The sequence below is a fragment of the Photinus pyralis genome, unplaced genomic scaffold (genome assembly GCF_008802855.1).
Source record: "Photinus pyralis isolate 1611_PpyrPB1 unplaced genomic scaffold, Ppyr1.3 Ppyr1.4_LG4, whole genome shotgun sequence".
In the NCBI taxonomy this organism is placed as follows: Eukaryota; Metazoa; Arthropoda; class Insecta; order Coleoptera; family Lampyridae; genus Photinus; species Photinus pyralis.
In genome coordinates, this window is record NW_022170511.1 from 18,278,172 (window position 1) to 18,294,262 (window position 16,091).

The 16,091-nt window shown below is 35.8% G+C and overlaps 2 protein-coding genes across 2 annotated transcripts in view; one reads left to right on the forward strand and one right to left on the reverse strand.

Annotated features, from left to right (window-relative positions):
- The first annotated feature begins 1,226 nt into the window (after window positions 1–1,226).
- Window positions 1,227–2,083, forward strand: LOC116168734 (39S ribosomal protein L41, mitochondrial-like). The gene is made up of 3 exons (XM_031484698.1): window positions 1,227–1,440; window positions 1,492–1,592; window positions 1,644–2,083. Exons 1-3 carry the CDS (start codon window positions 1,251–1,253, stop codon window positions 1,881–1,883), a joined length of 531 nt encoding a protein of 176 aa, XP_031340558.1. The 5' UTR covers window positions 1,227–1,250; the 3' UTR covers window positions 1,884–2,083.
- A 2,285-nt stretch (window positions 2,084–4,368) lies between these two features.
- Window positions 4,369–16,091, reverse strand: part of LOC116168735 (polypeptide N-acetylgalactosaminyltransferase 2-like) — a 41,398-nt gene continuing 29,675 nt past the window's right edge. The window contains exons 2-7 of the mRNA XM_031484699.1: window positions 12,766–12,864; window positions 11,853–11,920; window positions 11,537–11,724; window positions 11,148–11,486; window positions 10,941–11,101; window positions 4,369–6,679 (exon numbers count right to left, since the gene is read on the reverse strand). Coding sequence (XP_031340559.1) covers window positions 6,208–6,679; window positions 10,941–11,101; window positions 11,148–11,486; window positions 11,537–11,724; window positions 11,853–11,920; window positions 12,766–12,864 — 1,327 coding nt within the window. The 3' untranslated portion in view covers window positions 4,369–6,207. The remainder of the gene's footprint in view (window positions 6,680–10,940; window positions 11,102–11,147; window positions 11,487–11,536; window positions 11,725–11,852; window positions 11,921–12,765; window positions 12,865–16,091) is intronic.

Genomic DNA, 16,091 nt, shown 5'->3' on the forward strand with positions numbered 1-16,091 from the left:
ACTTTAGCGTTTTCGATTGGCAAAACTCGTACTGCACGAGTGTTGCACGAGAAACTGTGAAAATTGCTCTCAATGGAACATAAATATTCGTAAATAGGTATTTGTTGTCGTTTGTCCATAACCTCATTTTGGATTTAGGTAATCGACAAATCTCTATTCTAAAAAATGACAAACGATTTCAGTATTATTTATGATAAACGATGAGGAATATAAATTTGAAATTCCTGTAAAGGACCAATTTTTGACGTTCAGTTTAATGAGTAAGTGCAACTTTTTGTAAAATAGAAGTTATGGCTAGTTCATCATCTTCGCTATTGCTAGATGACGACAAAAAACTCTCCCAACGCAAGCAACAAATTCAAATTGTTGCACGTTTGTTTTGAAAATTTGTTAACTAGCAGCTCCACGGTCTCTCGGACCTCGTGCGTCGAAATTTGCACTGAGTGCGTAAAGGCCGCTTGACATGGAGCAATACTACGCGCAAGAACTTGCAGAAAGAAATTGCAAGGTCAAATCCTTGCATGCAATAAGCATTGCATGGTATTTGACATGGTGCAATTCTATTTCAATTGCCACATGTCTACCAACAGAAGTCTCTCAGCATCATAGTTGCCGCTTCTGTATTTTACTAGGTTGGTGACACAAAAAACAACTAGATTTATCCCTAGAATTGCACGATTCATGCAAGAAGAATAGCACCAGTCCTATAAAAATTGCATGCAAGTCTCTTGCAGCAATTGATCAGCTGGCTTTGAACTGCGCATGCCTTTCGCAATTTTTCTTGCAACTTGCATGCAATTGCAATTTTTATTGCTCCATGTCAAGCGGGCTTAATTGTTGCATCACATTTGCCAATGGAACACAGAAAATTGCCCTAAAATTACCAATAGAACGTAAAAATTGCACTCGTGCAGCACGAGTTTTGCCAAACGAAAACGCTATTTATTAAGAGGCAATAAAGCGTTCAACTGTGTATAGGGTGTGTACGGGATTAATGCCCGTTTGCATCGACAAATTTAAGCGGAGCTTAGCTTAAGCATAGCTTAAAATCCATGGCAACCATTGTCTCAATAATCGTTGCCATGGATTTTAAGCTAAGCTCCACTAAAATTTGTCGGTGCAAACGGCCATAAAAAAAAAAACCTTTCTCCAACGATGACTTTCTGACTTTTGACCACCCTGTACTAACGCATATGAATGTTTCCAAAACCGCGTGTACACCTCCACTTCCATACATAACATAACCACACATGTTATTTGTGTTCAATTTTGATTTTCAAATGTCTTTAATAAATTGTGTTTTAAGACGAACTTTGTCCACGTCCGCTGTGCGATATGGAAAGAAGAATTTTAGAAAATTCCCATTGTATAATAAAAGAGGATCGAGGATTTTTAAACAACAGCAAATGGAGAACCCAGATCCAGAAATTCCAGTAGACAGTAAACTTTCTAATTGTTCATAAATGTACATCTACAAACAATTACTTTTAGAACGAGGTGTCAGAGACATAGGATATAAAATTGATGGAAAGTTCGTCGCTATACCTGAAATGATACCCGACATAATTGTGCCCGACTTAACAGATTTTAAGGTAGGCACAATATAAAGCCCACTCCCTATAATTGGGTGGATTGATTTTCAGTTAAAGCCGTACGTCTCGTATCGGGCACCGGACGTAGTGCAATCAGAATTTACTGCGAAAGATTTATTTGAAGTGGTGTATGCTCCAAAAATTAGAAAAGATTTCAAGGAGGGCAAACTGAACAATGACGGATCACCTGTCGAGCCTTCAGTGGAAGAAGCGCTTAGTTCTGATGATGCTGTAAATAGGGCCAAACAAACTGGGAGTGATATTTTTGCAGCGACAAAGTCAATAGAGTAGATTTGAGGAGTTTTTTATCAAATTGGCTAGTATTTATGTTGTTTATTGTTTACAAATAATGTTTTTTATCATGTGCACTAAACTACTGCAATCGCATGTACCTATTCACAATAAATAGGTAGGTACAATGCATATGTCATTAAAAATAATTGCTTAGTTAACATTAAAAGTAATAGATTTGTTTAAAAAATTCTATGGTATAACACCAGCGTACAAAAACAGTCTGTTTCAAAATAAGTGCATATTGCTACCTTCTTAGTTGCAGAGAGACGGTTAAATTACCAAAATGGGGTATTTTTTTCTACTGAATCCAAATCTGTAATTAAAATAAACAAAATGGCATCGCATTTTTCAGATAATAACAAAAATGTGACATTAAGATGTATCACCAGGTATATTATTACATCATAGTTTGTGATTTCCTAGCAATGAACAAACGTCAAACAACAACGTCAATCGTCATTTTATCATTATTAGGGATAACTAGATCGAAATGAAAATAATGGAAAAGTCTGGGTTATTTGAAGTATTTTGGCTATGCTATGGTGCATAAGAAGTAACAACTTTTGTAGGGAATTCAATAAACTGTCATATGATGTTTACTATACAGGGTGTTCCATATAAAAGTCAGATTTTTATTTGAAAAATTTGATGTGGTTTTGTTTTGATACAGATTTGGATTCGGTAGAAAAAAAATACACAACTTTGATAATGTAGCCATCTTTCTAACTCTACAACTAAGACAGTTATATACAGTGATATTCATATAGAAGTAGACATAGGGATTTCCTATGTCTACTTTCAAATCATAAAAAGTCTTCTGCAGGACGCCCAATTTTATGCAACCAAAATAACTTATTGAAACAAATAGAATATTGTTACTTTGCCTTTACAGAAAATAAATCTCTTAAGCTCCTTTAACTGTTACCGGCACTATACCAATTGGAAATATCAACTTTTTCTTACATCGCACACGACACGAACAACAATTATAATACGGAAGTCAAAGCGATAATATTCAAATTAATTATTAGGGCAGGTCGATCTTCGTTTGTTGTAGTTAGTTATTTTGGTTGCATAAAGTTAGGCGTCCTCCAAGCGACATTTAATCATTTAAAAGTAGATTATAGGAAATTCCTATAGGTAATCTCTAGTCTACTTCTACCTGAATATCACTGTATGCGCTCATAATAAATTCGGGCGGACGGACGACTAGGCATTACGGTTTCATAACGTGTACTTCGCCCCGAAATGTTCACATTTAAAGTTTTGGATTCACCGATAGATGCAGCTACTCGTCTATACTTTACACTTTCCTCTTGTGAGTACCCCCGTTCTCGAAATGTTGGCATTTAGAGTTTTTACCCCACCGACAAGTACAATCTCGTTCAAACCTTGCATTTTTCCTTTGCGAGTAGGTACTCTTTTCGAGATACTTGCGGCTTTTACTTATTTTTGACCGGCGGTCGATTTTACTCACATTTTATGACCGTGCAACACCAAGCATATCCTTTTTTTTAAAATGAGCCCCAAAATGTCAATGAATCTTACACGCCTTTATAAAGGTAATTTGCTAGAAACCCTGGCTTGCCTTGATAGAAAATTCCCACAGATTCTGCAAAAAAAAACCACACTAAATAACGGCAGTTCTGATTCAGCTGAACCTGTCAAGTGCACACATCTCATCATTTTCGCCTTGTCTTGCGACTTCCTGTCGCCGCCAAGCTTTCATACACATTTAACTCGACAGGACTGTATCCAGGAAGCATTTAAGTAGAATGCACAATCTGCCGGAACCCTCATGAAAGGTTCCGGCGTTCTGATTGGCTGATGCCGAATACCACTGCAATTTGCTGTCAAAATGCACGTTGGGTTGATACCTACTCGAAAGGGCGCTGGTGCAGAATTTTGCTAACAAACTATACGTGCTAGCGGCACCACACTCGTTGCGGTGTATAGGCGAGAAAAAAGGTTTCTTGCGCGAGTTGCTGATAACACTGTCCGTCGAGGTGTTTGTACATACCAGACAGCAACTCGCGCGAGAAACCTTGCTAACATATTCCCGCCTTTAGGTAGCGCCCATGAAGTGCTTCGTCTGGCGAACGCACCCAATTTCAATCAACACATGTACCTACATGTAAATGAGTTAAAACAAATCGTAAAATGATAAATTGCATGTACATAAAAAACATCAAGTTAGTATGAGAATGCCAATAGTAAGTTTCATGTAAAAGTTGGACAAGCAAATCACAAAAATAAGAGAAATGATAACAAGGGGCCCCACTTCTCGTATCGCTTACGCGCCGTCCAGCAGCGGGCCACGAGTTGAAGTAACAAAATATGCAGCCGAGAATCAAACTGCATTCGATACTTCCTCCAAGTAATTGTAAAATCGAACCATACAGAGCAACAGCACACTACTGGGGTGCACTTTATGTACTCCAATCTCAATGCCGAACGTACCCAGAGCGTTTCGCATTATTCCCATACTGCGATATTCTTTCAGTGGCGAGGTTTGTTGCCAAACCATAGTGGTATGTCACCACAAATTCTATTTTTTGCAAAGATTGCGTGCTGATGGTAACAAATAACATTCAACTAACTAGCTATTCAGAAAGAATGACTGTATACCTACCTATTGATGGCCATAGATCCCGTGTCCATACAGAAAACTTAAAAAGTACTGGACTTTGCCTCTTGGGGTCGTTTTGCCTCAAACTCTCCTACCTATACAGACTGGCTCAGCATAGATGAACTGTTATGGAGGCAACATTCAAAAACACATTTTACATTGAAATTTTAATTAAACTCTCTAGGGGGTTTAACCATTTAATTTTTTATAAACAAAGCATAATATAAAACATTAACATACTTACAATATTGGTATGTAGTTTTTTTTATATACTATTTACATATCCACATTATATTAATAAATCGACATAATTTATTCCTACTTGATGACTATAACTACCAAATAAAAGTATGATAAGTATACTTTCATAATCTCGCATTATTGTCTAGCAAAAACAGATGGAAAAGTCCTGAATAATCACCATATGTCATGACACTTTAAACAAAACGCATTTCCGCAGTAACATTCGGCGATCATACCAGAAAAGTTAGAAGATGCTTTGCTTATTTGATTTTGATAGTTGCTCCTCTATAATTAGTAAACAAAGTGTCATAAATATCATCAATTTAGTGTGAATCAAAGGTACACGTCTAGCACGATCACATAGGTAATAAAAAAAAATGCTGTTAGTGCCATATAGGTGAATACAGTAATCACCTGCAAATAAGTACCTGGTAAGTTGTCCATATTGACCTTATTTATTCTAGTGATGGTACAGCATCTTAAACCTGAAGTAAAATAAGCATGAGCAGGTATTGTGCGATAAAAATGAATGTTAGAAAGATACCGATTTTAGATGTACAATGTTGCCAGTACCTAATTACAACCTATTTCTCTAATTTCTACTATTATTACATGTGGCAACATGTGTCTTTAAAAATGATATCTCCCAGTCCATCATTTTAAAGCTCCCTGCATATCACAACCTGTACATTTTTAAATTTGCTAAAATTGCTTGATAGGTACAGTTCTGTCCGGCAAATAACGTATAAGTAAAGACTTACAGACTAGATTGAATTTTATTTACATGACGTCTGTCTGGAAAGCTATGTCGTAATACGGAAAATAATACTCAACTAAGTACTTGTCTCATCATTTGAACCCTTTACATTGCTACTTCAACCACGCAAATACCACAACTCTTCCAATCCAAAGAATGAGGATCACAATCTAATCTAAGTCAAAAATGTCGCACAGAAAGACAAGCTTATGTAAAACTTATTAAATTTTGTGTCATCTTGAATATTAAAATAGAATAATCCAAAATATTCATTATTTGGCAATGTTTTTGTTTTGTGATGGGTGCGTTGCATGGTGTCAGAAAATGATTATTTTTAAGATCAATGCCAGTTTTAAAAAATAATGGATGGAATTCTTATAAACCATTTGGAATGATTGCATGTCTAAAAAAACTTCTCGAAGTGTATATAGATGAAAAATTGAGAAATTAATGACTAGAGACATGAGATGTACCTGTAATAATTTTAAGGAAAACGTACACCAACAACCATGAAAGCTCATAGTAGCTTCATCGATCAACAAGCCAACTACTTGGGCAAACCATATCTTGAATATCATCAACACATAAATATTAGACAGATTCTAGCAATTATAAAAATGTTCAATCTAACTAAGCTACATTTTTATCACCATATGTCTTTTCCGTTTAGTACCACTGGTAGTACCATTTTCTCAAGTGGCCAACTGCCATCTTTGCGTTTCTAAATTAGGATTGCACTTTTCCGCCGTAATACCTTTAATATCTGTATATCGCGAATCTAAACATAACGGAAGTTTAGAATGTTTCAGCAAACTACCACTCTCCATATATTTCCACTTTTGGCTATCGGAACCATCACATATTCGCATGATAACTTGCACACCTTTCACGTACTTGTCTAAAGTTAAACACAGATCGTGATGTTTTATCGAACCACCACCTGTAAGTCCCCATTCTTGATTACCACCGGTATTGTGGCACTGATACAGCGCGACGGTACCATCTATCAGATGACCCATTGTGTCCAGACAGAAGATGCCCTGCCTGAGCGATCCGTAGCTTGTCGAAGTGTGCGGTAGCGTTAATTCGGGATACACGTTCTTTAAGTACCATTTGAATGGTTTGCATTGTAGACGCTCCTTTAGATCTAGTCGTTCTTGAATGCTGCGAAGTAAAGAAATTAATTACAATGTTTGATAATTAACGTGATTCTAGGTAGAAGATACATCATATCAATCGATAGAGCGTTTAATGAAATATAATTGGTCGAATTAAGAGTTTCATTGTCGCAGATACAATCGGGGGTTCGACCATATACATACCTACCTATTTATGAGAGTATGGCTATGGCTTCGTCAAACAAATGAACTAACTCATCAAAATGATCTCTTTTCTGAATGATTCCTTTCTTACCAATTAACATTTGATCCCGCTAATTAGAACAAATTAAAACCTAAATGCGATATATTTTGACTATTTTCAAAATGCGACCGTCGCTGCCTGCATTTTTTATTTGCGTTACCCGAATCGACCACGAACCATCGCCGCCAGCATATAAAATGCTTCTTGGTTAGAAATCGGCATTTTAAAAAAGATTACAAATTCAAAAAGCTGCATTTTCTGAATGTAAACACAGCAGAATACCTAATTTACAAATTACGGCTATTATTATTTTATAATGCATCGTGTTTCATTTGTTTAATTTTCCAAGGCCTACCTAAAAGTGTAGGATCATTTTCCAAACAATCTTTCGCGCCATCGCCAAATACCGGAAATACGTCAAATAAGATACAATTTAAGCATTTTTATGAATGAATTAATTAATCTCATTTTTCCCATATTTGAGGTTAGGAACGAGATTTTGAAAAACGGTTTTCACTGGCCTCTTGGGGTGTTATTTGGCTACTTTTTCATAAAGAAAAAGTCACATCATTCCATTTGATTTTTAGCATTTTGGATCATAGTGTCAAAACTAGCCCCCTGACGGAGAATGATTCAACTAAATTAACTACATTTGGTTGATTCTTGTTGCCCAAGGAATGCTCTTTTCAACGATACCAAATTTGTTACAATCGGTCAAACGGTTCAGAAGTTAAAGCAGGTTATTGCAAAAACAATTGAACGCCCCACACCATCTTTGTTTTTGAAATAACTGAGTTTTTGTTTTAACGATAATGATAGATAAACTAGTTCTCTTTAAAAATGTGAAAAAAGAATGTTTAGTTTATTATGCGAAATTTAAACAAAATGCAATTTTAAAATTTAAGATGGCAGTTACGCCTTCTGGTGGTCGTTTTTAGAACTTGAAAATATTTTCCAGCGATTCTTCATAACCGATTTACCCAACAATTTTTTTACCCCCTAAGTCATACGACGAACGGTTTCCGAGATATGGCCGAGGAACAGTTTTATTGAGTCACCCGGTATGCCAGAAAATCTCATTGGATGAAGAAATTAGTTTTGATTGGTGGTTTGAGCAACAGAATGGGCGTAAATTACCCGTGTTGATAAGCCACGATGGCGTTTGCGTCGAAAGAATAAAAAAGTTAAGACGACCACCTGCAAGCTGGTAGCGCAGGGTGGATTTTAGTTTGTGTAAAGAACTCAGATTAAACCGTGAAACAATTCGCGTCGAGCCGCGAGAAAAACTAGTGATTTCCAATTCAGGGGAGAAATTGCGTGTGACTACAAGAAATCTGAACCGTACGTGTAAAGTTCAGGGTCAAAGGAAATTTAGCGAAAGAATAATTGCGATATAGACGAATAATACCGTAAATATGAAACGAGCGGAAAGGAAGTAGATCGCAATATTTTGAAGGAGAATGTGTTTAGAATAAACCTATATATCGAAATTTGTCACCTGGCTGAAGTGATCAACAGCACGTAGGTGAATTAATGACACTGACGCTTACCATCGGAATACCTAAAGTTTTGAATCATCGTATTTAATCTTCAATTCCAAATCAAAGCAGCCATTCATTTATGAGACCTTGTATCGACCGTCTTTCCAAACATTTGGATGAACTCGTAGATCAGTCAGTACTTAGACTTGAACGATCCAATGATGCTTTCTATCAAAATGGAAAACATACGATTTTGTTAATGATAAAACAGTCAATTGAATTCAATATGAATAATAAATGAAAAAATTATTTCTTTATCATTAAAAAATTACATTAAATCCCTTAACACTAAACTCTAATTCTAGTATCTTCTGACAGCTATCAGTAGCAGAAGAAAATTAAAAAAAACTCTTATGAGTTAAAATCTTGGAGCAAGAGATAAAATAGATAACTTATTACTTTTTTGTTATGTTAGATTCCATATGCATATTCTACAAATAATGCACGTCTTAACGGTTTCAAAACACTAATAAATTATGAAACAATCAAATACGATTTAAACTAGTAACAGTGAGTGAAACATATGAAAGCGGTCTCCTTGTACAAAAAACAATAGCATTTATATTTAAGCCGTGAGAGATTCCATCCTGTATATACAACTTACGACGATACATACATTTTTGAGAGTTGGCAACCATGCAATTTCTAGGTGGGAAAAATCTACCTGCGCCATCTAGAAAGCACGAACGGGGGGTTTGTTGTTATTTTGTGTTATTTAATGCAGGTGGTAATTTTTGCATTTCTTTATAACGTATTTGTGTTTTGTACGCCACATTTTATATTTTGTGTGTGTTTGAATCTTTGTTTTTGAAATTTACTTGGTTTAACCGCAATGCAGAATCACATAATGTGATACCGTTATGCTATTGTTTGTAATTGTTTACGTTTTTGGTGTAATGCTTGCTTCATTTATGTTTATTGATGTTGATTACTTGGCCTTGTCCCTGAAGTAACATTCATATAAGTTTTGATCGTTTTATTTTAATGTGTGGAAATTACCGATTCGTTTGATGTATGTACTGACTTCTTGTTTGTTACTAACAATTTTCTCCGTGAATGAAGCAGTCACGGGGGTGGTAAAAACTGTATCCATTTGAAGTACAACACCTAATTCCGCGATTGTCTTCGACATTCAACTGTAGGCTCAAAACCTCGAAACCAGGGGCGGGCTACCTATCTTGCAGGAGCGGGATTAATGAGTTACAATTCTTCTTGTTTTAGTTAGTGTAGTGTGAAGTTAGCGTAGAACCTGGGGGTTAAGTCCACTACAGCCGTCTAATTTGCAGCTAAAATGGTTTGGTTTTCAGAAATTCATGTAAATATTTAAAAACCAGAGACCCTCACTACTTACAATATTTCTCGCAATATTTGTAAACAAAAAGAACGGTCCCCAGGCATCTCTATCATTATGTCTTGCTCTGAGATAATCGATATTTGTTTCCACATCCGCAAACATTTTAGATGTTATTAACGTAGGTACGTTAGGTCACGTAGACCTCTCTTTCATGCAGATTGTAGACACACACCAAAGAATTAATATTTAACTTAACGAGAAATTTGCTCCTTTTAATAAAACCAGTTTCTACGAGTTAATGTTTATGTTATTTGTCTCATAATTGCAATTAGCTCATTTAAAATTGTAAGAAATTTTATGTTTTAAAAGGTGTTGTTTCAAGTAGCGCTTGTTATTTGTCTCATAATTACAATTGGCACATTTTAGCACATTTACATCACTGGACAGTTAAAATGTGTCCTCTAATAACTAATAAGATGTCGTTTTTTATTTGTTCCATTATCTCAATGAGCCATTTAAAAACTATAGAATCGGCATGATTTAAAAGGAGTCGTTTAAAGCAGTGATATTTGTCTCGTAATCACAATTAATACATTTAAAATCTTTAGAATCGGTATGTGTCAAAAGGTGTTGTTTAAAGTTGTTTTTTCGATTTGTCCCGTAATCACGATAGTCACATTTAAAACATTTGTAAATTTTATGATAATATTCATTATTATTTTAATGTGTTCACGCGGGAGTTGATCATCAGTATGATGTTAGCCCTGTATGTTCGGATTAATCATTTATTTCCGTGGAAAAAGAACCTCATGCAGTTGAATTCTTCGCTGTATCTGTTTCTTTTTCATCTCGTCCCCTCTGCCGGATGGTATGTTAGCAATACGAGAAGAGGAGCCCTCTAATTAACTTTTCTTCTGTTTAAAATGCGGGATTGTGTGCTGGCTGGTCTAATTTAGCTTGAATACCTACTGCTGGCGTCCTCACTTACATCTTTTGGATTAAATTTGTTACCGTAGTTCGTAGGGATACGATTTTTCCCAACACTTAATTAACAAAAAGTGAAATTAATTGCACCAAATAAGCCGCATAATTTTTACGTCACTAAGAGAATACACATTTGTAGATAAATGTACCAAAAGTTATAAAAAACTTGGGTCGCGAAAGATCAATCACGTGAAACGATGTCAAAAGAGAATGCAAACACTATCATTTTGGCTCTCATACTTACCTTCCAAATGGTACATTTCGCGCTAAAGGCACAGCTCCATAGTAATAGTTTTTGTAGTCATCCATCCAGACTTCAGCAGCTCTCCTGGTGTTTCTTGCAAAGACATTTCCACTCCCTCCGGGAAATGAATAAGGATGCCTCTTGCGGAATACATGTCCCACCTAATAATGGGAAAAATTAAGATGAAACCGCTTGTACCTTTATTACCCTGCTGCAAGGAATGATTTCTAAACTTCCCCCGCACTGCCACACCCTAAACGAAATTTCCAGATTTTCCCCGCCCCATATATCCATTTTCATATCATATTTTCCTAATTTATCAAAATACTTCTTATTGATAACAAATAGCCCGCCAGCGATCATAGGCGTGCGAATGGCCTGCGTGGGATCGTGTTGGCGGCTCTGTCTTTCACTGGGACTCAAGTATTCCCATTTAAATACCAAATTCCAATCAAATCCGCCCCTTAAATCCGCAGAAGCTCCTATATATTGAAACGTATCCATACTAATTACATCAATCACCGGACAAACTACTCTCGTCGGATCCTAGAACAGGTAATAAAAGCACTTTACCCATTAAGGTTACGCGTAATTACCTCTGCTACACGCTCCAGTAAGGGTTGCAGCCAATTCGCATTACACTCGCAGTGGCTATCTAAAAATGTAAGTACTTCCGCGGTGGCTGCATCAGCTCCTCTAACCCTGGACCTCATCAAACCTTCTCGCTTTTCGTTTCTGAACACACGAACCTTTTGAATTTTTGCCAACTCTTCCCCGTCCGCCGCTAAAGAGAAACTCGGGTTATTTTCCGAGGAACCTTTCAATTATTAATCTAATTGAAATCGAATGCCAAGTTAGCGAAATTAAATGTAACAAATTGCGACGTCTGCAAAAACAGGCGGCCGTACTTACGGTTATCGCTAAAATCGTCCACCAGAATAATCTCCTTGATTAAGTGCTCCGGACTTCTATTCAGGACACTAAAACATTTTACTATCAGTTTCTAGCGCTTACACCATTAAGATTTTGTAATTCAATCGCTCTCAAACACTTATAATCTACGCAATTAGAATGGTTCAAGCAGATTATAAACTAAAAGTTACATTCGGTTGGAAATGGAAACGTTAAATCTTTCTTTTTGTCAATGAAATGAATATAAAGTTATACTAATTCCTTCAGTTAAGTTTTCTCAAAGACAAATTTGCATCGCATTTGAGAAACTGAATGCAATTAAGGAGCCGTTTTACTGAAGGGGAGTTACAAAATAAAAGCTTTTAAAAAGGGAGCGCCGACAGGCTTAATATTACCTAAGGCAGATTTTCCATTTATTTTATTGAGATATTAATTTCGCTACGCTATATAATAAACACTGTTGATTAATAGGATAAGCTCCCATCTGATTAATTTCGTAATAGTACACTAACAGTATGTAGGAGTAGATAAAGTTGACACACCCACGATGTAGAGTTTCTGGGTCATAACTCCCCCATAGATGTTAGTTACATCTAAATAGCTAAAAGAGTTCTGATCGGAACCTTCCCATTCTAAAAAAATCAATTAAGCCAAAAAAAGTTTTTCGATTAACCTGAATACTTTAGTTACTTCGTCTCAAGTGGAAGCATCTATTTTATTCGCAGTTTAATATTTGATTGAGGTCACCCAGAGTTTACTTTATCGATTCTCCGAAAGGAGGATGCATTTTGATTTAGACTACGTAAATTATATGTCTAGACTTGGTGGCGTACAAACGGAATTTTATTTGAATCGAGGGATAAATTATAAATGTGAGCGAGTCGTTTCACGTGTAAAATAATCGTTTACTCACCTAACTATGGTCCTTAGTAACGTAGAGCGGGCTTCGTTATGGAACGTAATTATAACGCTAGTGGATGGAAGATTATTTGAGTAATCTTTTTTCTTGCACCTGGAAAAAAAGAAACACTTAATTAGGTTTTTGGTTTTAACACTTTCAGATGAGCAATGGTTACAATAGAACGATGAGACGGTTCAGGAGAGCTCAAATATGATCCATGCTTTCCCGGTTGTCTAGTCTAGACTATTAAGTAAAGGGTTTAATTGGAACTTCTAATTTTCTCTACTTTCGTTCATTACGTAAGTGTAAATCTTCATTATCAAAGGTTTACATTTATACATAATTTATGAACTGCTTGAGATCGTTGGGAGCACCTTCAACATCAAAGTTGCGGTACCCTAAATATATTGCCCTAAAGCAGCTGCATGTAGCACACGTTTGATATTTAAATGATCTATTGGTATACGATAATAATTTCGGTGATTTCAGTGCCTACGTGTTGGTACTACGTGAAGGAACAGTTAATTTATTGCTGATTAAAGTTAAGAGCAATTAAAGGCGAACAATAATGCCTTTAAAGTTATAATTAAAATTTATACTACGTTAAAACTTAAATTGCTTCCTCTCAAGATCGATTTTGAAGTTACATGAGTTGCCAAACGTTCAAACTTGAAATTACATTACACTTATTTCACGTCAAAGCATCTTACTTAAGTGATAATAAAGTCATATTAAGGGGATAAAGACGTCTTACTAAAAAAATATAAATAGCAAATGTTAAATTGAATTAAATCTGCAGGTGTAGCCTTTGTTAAATTTTCTCATCTCTTGAGAATATGATTTAGGCGTGTTATTGTATAAAATGAGAATGCGATATGCGTTTTAATAAAAGGCGGATAGAAGAAAGGAAAATGGGCCATCCTTAATTGACGTTGAAGATTGAAAAGTGAGTCCTTTCGTTTTTATTTGCACCTCCAATTCAGAATGACGCCTTAGAATTGAGGTCATCGATACAAAGTTGTGAAGAACTTGTAAATCAAGTGTTGAGATGTCTGCTTTCAAAACTTCAAACGACAAGTATCGTAGGCGTATATAGAGACACCGCTGGAGACTTAAATACAATGCTGTAACTTTACAACTGTATGATAATTCAGTAATTTTAAAAAATGTCAGCCTGCATACGAAAATGGTGTCTTGTTTTAGTTTTGCCGAGTGTGCATTTTTGTTGAATTTATTTATTTTTTTTAAATTTTATTTAAACGTTTATTTTAAATTTCAGCGCCACTTTACTTTCTGTAGTCAGTCAAGGTAGTTGAATTCGATTTAATTCTATAATTCAATTTTCGTGTTTGTGCTACATATAACAAAAAGGTAATGTGTTTAGTTGTAATTATAATTGTTCGTTTTTTTCTAAATTCAGTTTAGACTAATTAGCTACTTCAATTCTTCTACCTTTTTTGAGTGTAATTAATTTTTGGCCCGTGCATAGGTAGATGTCAAAGTGATTAAGATACTTAGCGGCATTAATTCCGAAATACAACTTTAAGGACCCAGGACCTTCAGATACCTTCTGGACTGAAGGACGTTCGGCTAATAAACGATGTATTTCATGTACTATATGTAAGAGACTTTCTTTCACAAATGGGAAAGATTTGGAGTTTGTGAAATGTACCTGGGGTAGCCATTCTTAACTTATCAAATGTTGAGTTAACGTCAAATTTAAATCATTCAAATTCAAGAGTTACTTCCTAGGATTCTTAAATTTTATATATTGTAGATGTGGTTTAAAATCTGTTTAGCGTTTTCGACAGTTACCTCTCTTGCTCCAGGTTTCCCCCCTATTTTTTTAACCTCTTCTGAATCTTCTTCAGCGCGGTTCTTTTATCCGATAAATTCTAGGGGAACACAGAATTATACCCTTGGTTTTATATGCATTCTGTCTAAATTTGTAGAAACTTGTTACAACCCACCCTTATGGTTAGGCAACACACCTTTACATCTGAAACAAAAATATGATATGCTCGGTATATAACCAATCGACCGTTTTGCGCAAATCCCGAATACTAGGGGATTTTCGTAACGAAGCTATTATAGGAGAAGGAAGAAGATGGCGACGGGGTCGACAGAAGGCATTACGCATTCCCGGTTTTTATTCTTGATTATTTTGGTTGTGGTGTTTTGAAGGTGTAATTACTGGTAGTACCATTTTATTCTTTCTTGTACTAACTATTAATCATTGAATTTCTTGCCACAATTTGATATTACATATTTACATTTTGCTAATTTTGCATAAACTACGATATCTGAATCATGGCGTACTCCATGCCTTTGTTTTGAGTACCGTTATCTGAATCGTGTTTGTTATACTGTACAGGTGATCATGCCATTATTTTGTTTTATTTTAAGTATTTATTTATGTATTCACGAGGAGTTGATTATCAGTGCGATGTTGCTCTGTCCGATTGAAGGTAACTATTCCGTGAGGGAAGTACCTAATACAGTTTGATTGTTCGCTGTATCTGTTACTTTCTTATTCGTGGCGCGCTGCAGTTCTTGTACATTAGCTATACGAAGGGGAGCTCTCTTACTTGATGTTTCGATGTTTGTGTGTGCGAGTGGGTCATTCTGTCTTCGTGGAGTAGGTACCTAATACAGTTCGACCTTTCGCTGTATCTGTTGCCTACTCGTCTCGTGCGGATTGCAGTTCTTAGCATCTTAGCAATGCGAGTGGAGCCCTCTCATTAACATTTCCATTATTTAAAATATGTTCTGCTTGAGCGATAATCGACTTTCACATGAATACTTGCTATTGGCATTCTCACATGTACTTTTCGTGTTGAATAAAATTATGTTAATTGAAGGCTGGAGTAGAGTCACACCATTTACATGTTTCCTATGTACATGCAATTTATTTATTTTACGAGTTGTGTTAGCCCAATTGATTGTACAGGTATTTTGATGTGTTTTTGTACTGAATTGGTTTATCATGTTTTCCACTGCATTTATGATGTCTTGTGTATTTTGTTTTTATGAACTTGATTAATCGCATTTGATTTGATTATCTGATTTTTATCATACAATTTGAGATGTTTTATTTATGAGTATTTTCTCTTGCATTTTATTGTTGTAGGTGATTTATTTCATATATTTGTGTTGCCTATGCCGGGGTTTTGTCCCGTAGAAGGTTTCCTTGACATGGTCTTGTCATTTGTTACGCACAAAAGTTCTGTGTTTTATTTAATTCCCTACCCGATTATGTCTCACGTCCCAACACATACAAAAACCGATTACACAACGTAGGAGTTCATTCGTGCCATCCATATCGAGCCGACTGCTAT

Coding starts and splice junctions, on each gene's coding strand:
- LOC116168734 (XM_031484698.1), top strand. CDS start 1,251: ATGTTATTTGTGTTCAATTTTGATTTTCAAATGTCTTTAATAAATTGT. Junction 1,441..1,491: donor TCCAGAAATTCCAGTAGACA/GTAAACTTTCTA, acceptor AATTACTTTTAG/AACGAGGTGTCAGAGACATA. Junction 1,593..1,643: donor CCGACTTAACAGATTTTAAG/GTAGGCACAATA, acceptor ATTGATTTTCAG/TTAAAGCCGTACGTCTCGTA.